This window comes from Melampsora larici-populina (assembly GCF_000204055.1).
Source record: "Melampsora larici-populina 98AG31 unplaced genomic scaffold MELLAscaffold_30, whole genome shotgun sequence".
Lineage (NCBI taxonomy): Eukaryota > Fungi > Basidiomycota > Pucciniomycetes > Pucciniales > Melampsoraceae > Melampsora > Melampsora laricis-populina.
The window spans coordinates 974,007-975,739 of NW_006768794.1; the positions used below are offsets into that span (position 1 = coordinate 974,007).

General features: G+C 44.1%; 1 protein-coding gene across 1 annotated transcript; it reads right to left on the minus strand.

Annotated features, from left to right (window-relative positions):
* Positions 1-434: 434 nt before the first annotated feature.
* Positions 435-1,521, minus strand: MELLADRAFT_89528 (uncharacterized protein; the record flags this gene model as incomplete). Its single annotated transcript, XM_007412369.1, has 4 exons — positions 435-696; positions 761-858; positions 918-1,070; positions 1,147-1,521. 4 exons carry the CDS (start codon positions 1,519-1,521, stop codon positions 435-437), a joined length of 888 nt encoding a protein of 295 aa, XP_007412431.1.
* Positions 1,522-1,733: the final 212 nt, after the last annotated feature.

A 1,733-nucleotide genomic window follows, 5' to 3' on the forward strand; every position in this document is an offset into this window, starting at 1 on the left:
CTCGGCAGTGGCTGCCCCTGCATACCAGTTGCGGCAATTTAGTTACGTCCCTGGTATTGTATCCAAAGCAGAGGAACCATATACTCAGCACCAGTGCGTGCAGGGCGAACTGCAGTGAAGTAGTAGAGGTAGTGGGGGCAAAAATATGATCATGATTGTCAAAGCAGATGCGGCCATAGGTACTCATCTCGCACACAACTTACAACATATTCTGTGACTAAGTACATAATGAAGTGGAAATTGATCAAACATTGCGAGCCGCACACACAACATCATATTACAATAATGTGATATAACTCAGCAGTATGGATTTTCATGGGCATACATCGTCCCATATCGGGAGTGATAATAAGTTCAAGGCACTGGTAAGATAGTTTTGTATTAGTTCAATGGGTGTGTGTTTGGTGTCAGGAAGCTATTTTAGGGGCCACATGTTAATCGTCTTGGGCTACACCCTCATCCATCTCCTTTGCAGCCTTGCGCTTCGGTTGGTAACGTGCCCGCTTTTTGGGTACTTGTCCTGAGAAGTCGGGTGGGGTGGCCAAGCTACTACTGCCTGAAGACGTCGACGTTCCCGCAGTTATAGTAGAAGATGACGAAAACGGAGTATCAAGTGAAGCAAAGTCAGCGGTAGTGATACCGCTGTTTTCATCGGTAGCCGGCTTAAATGAGGTGTTTGGGCCCTTCGGCTTGAATCTGTTAATCATAGAGCCCTGTCAGACTCCATAAAACGCTTTTATGGACAAATTGTGTGACTTACTTCTTTGGCTTCTTCAACGTGTTATCTACATTGTTGTGTTGATCATCGTTTTGAGTATTCACTTCCTGAAATCCATTTGTCATTATGACCTTGTTGGCCTGTGGATAAAGCACCATATTCAATATGCAGTCAGGATGATCAGACGTAATGAACTTACCACAACAACGTAGCACGAAGTCTCTTCGTTAAAGTCCTTGATATATCCATGGAATTGACATTCCCGCCCCAACCTGACGAAGCTGGCAATCTTGGCCAGGTTTGGAGTTGGTCGCACGCGATACTCAACATTGCATGTACGTGCAGTTTTCATCTAATGACAAAAGATTACGATTGATAGTCAGACTTATGAAGTGCATTGTAGCAATTTGAAAGTAAATATGACTCACTATGGGATGATAATCTGAGTGTTGCACAGTGAAAACTGTGGTCGGGACTGGGTCTTGATCAGGAGATTTTTTCATGTACTGACAGCTTTGTTCGACAATGTTATTAATGCCAACAACAATTCCAAGGCCTGTTACACCAACTGTATCAACTAAATCTCCGTGAAAGCTCTCTCTGGGTCCAACCAAGGCAACATCACTACCTTCAAATATGAATTGGTCTGCTCTGGTGTCCGCGGTGTTAGAGGGGAATAGTGTTCCTCGCATAAAGTATATGTGGCTAGGGAATAACTTATACTGAGCCGCACTAAAACCCTTTGCAACAATTTCATACAACAACCGCTCCTGGCGATCGGCACCACCACACCCAATGGACATGACGTATGTCCTGTATTCGGAGCGCCAGCCGTTGTCGGGCGATATCTGGCGAAGTAATGGAATTTCAATTTGGTGGCTGGATTAAGCGCAAAAGAGATTTAATACCTTTTCTTCAATTTCAAAATTGCCGGATAAGTAGATTCCTCGGTGAGTTGGGGTGTTGGTTTCTGACATTGATTGGCGGTATGTAATTACTAACAATTCGGAAGATA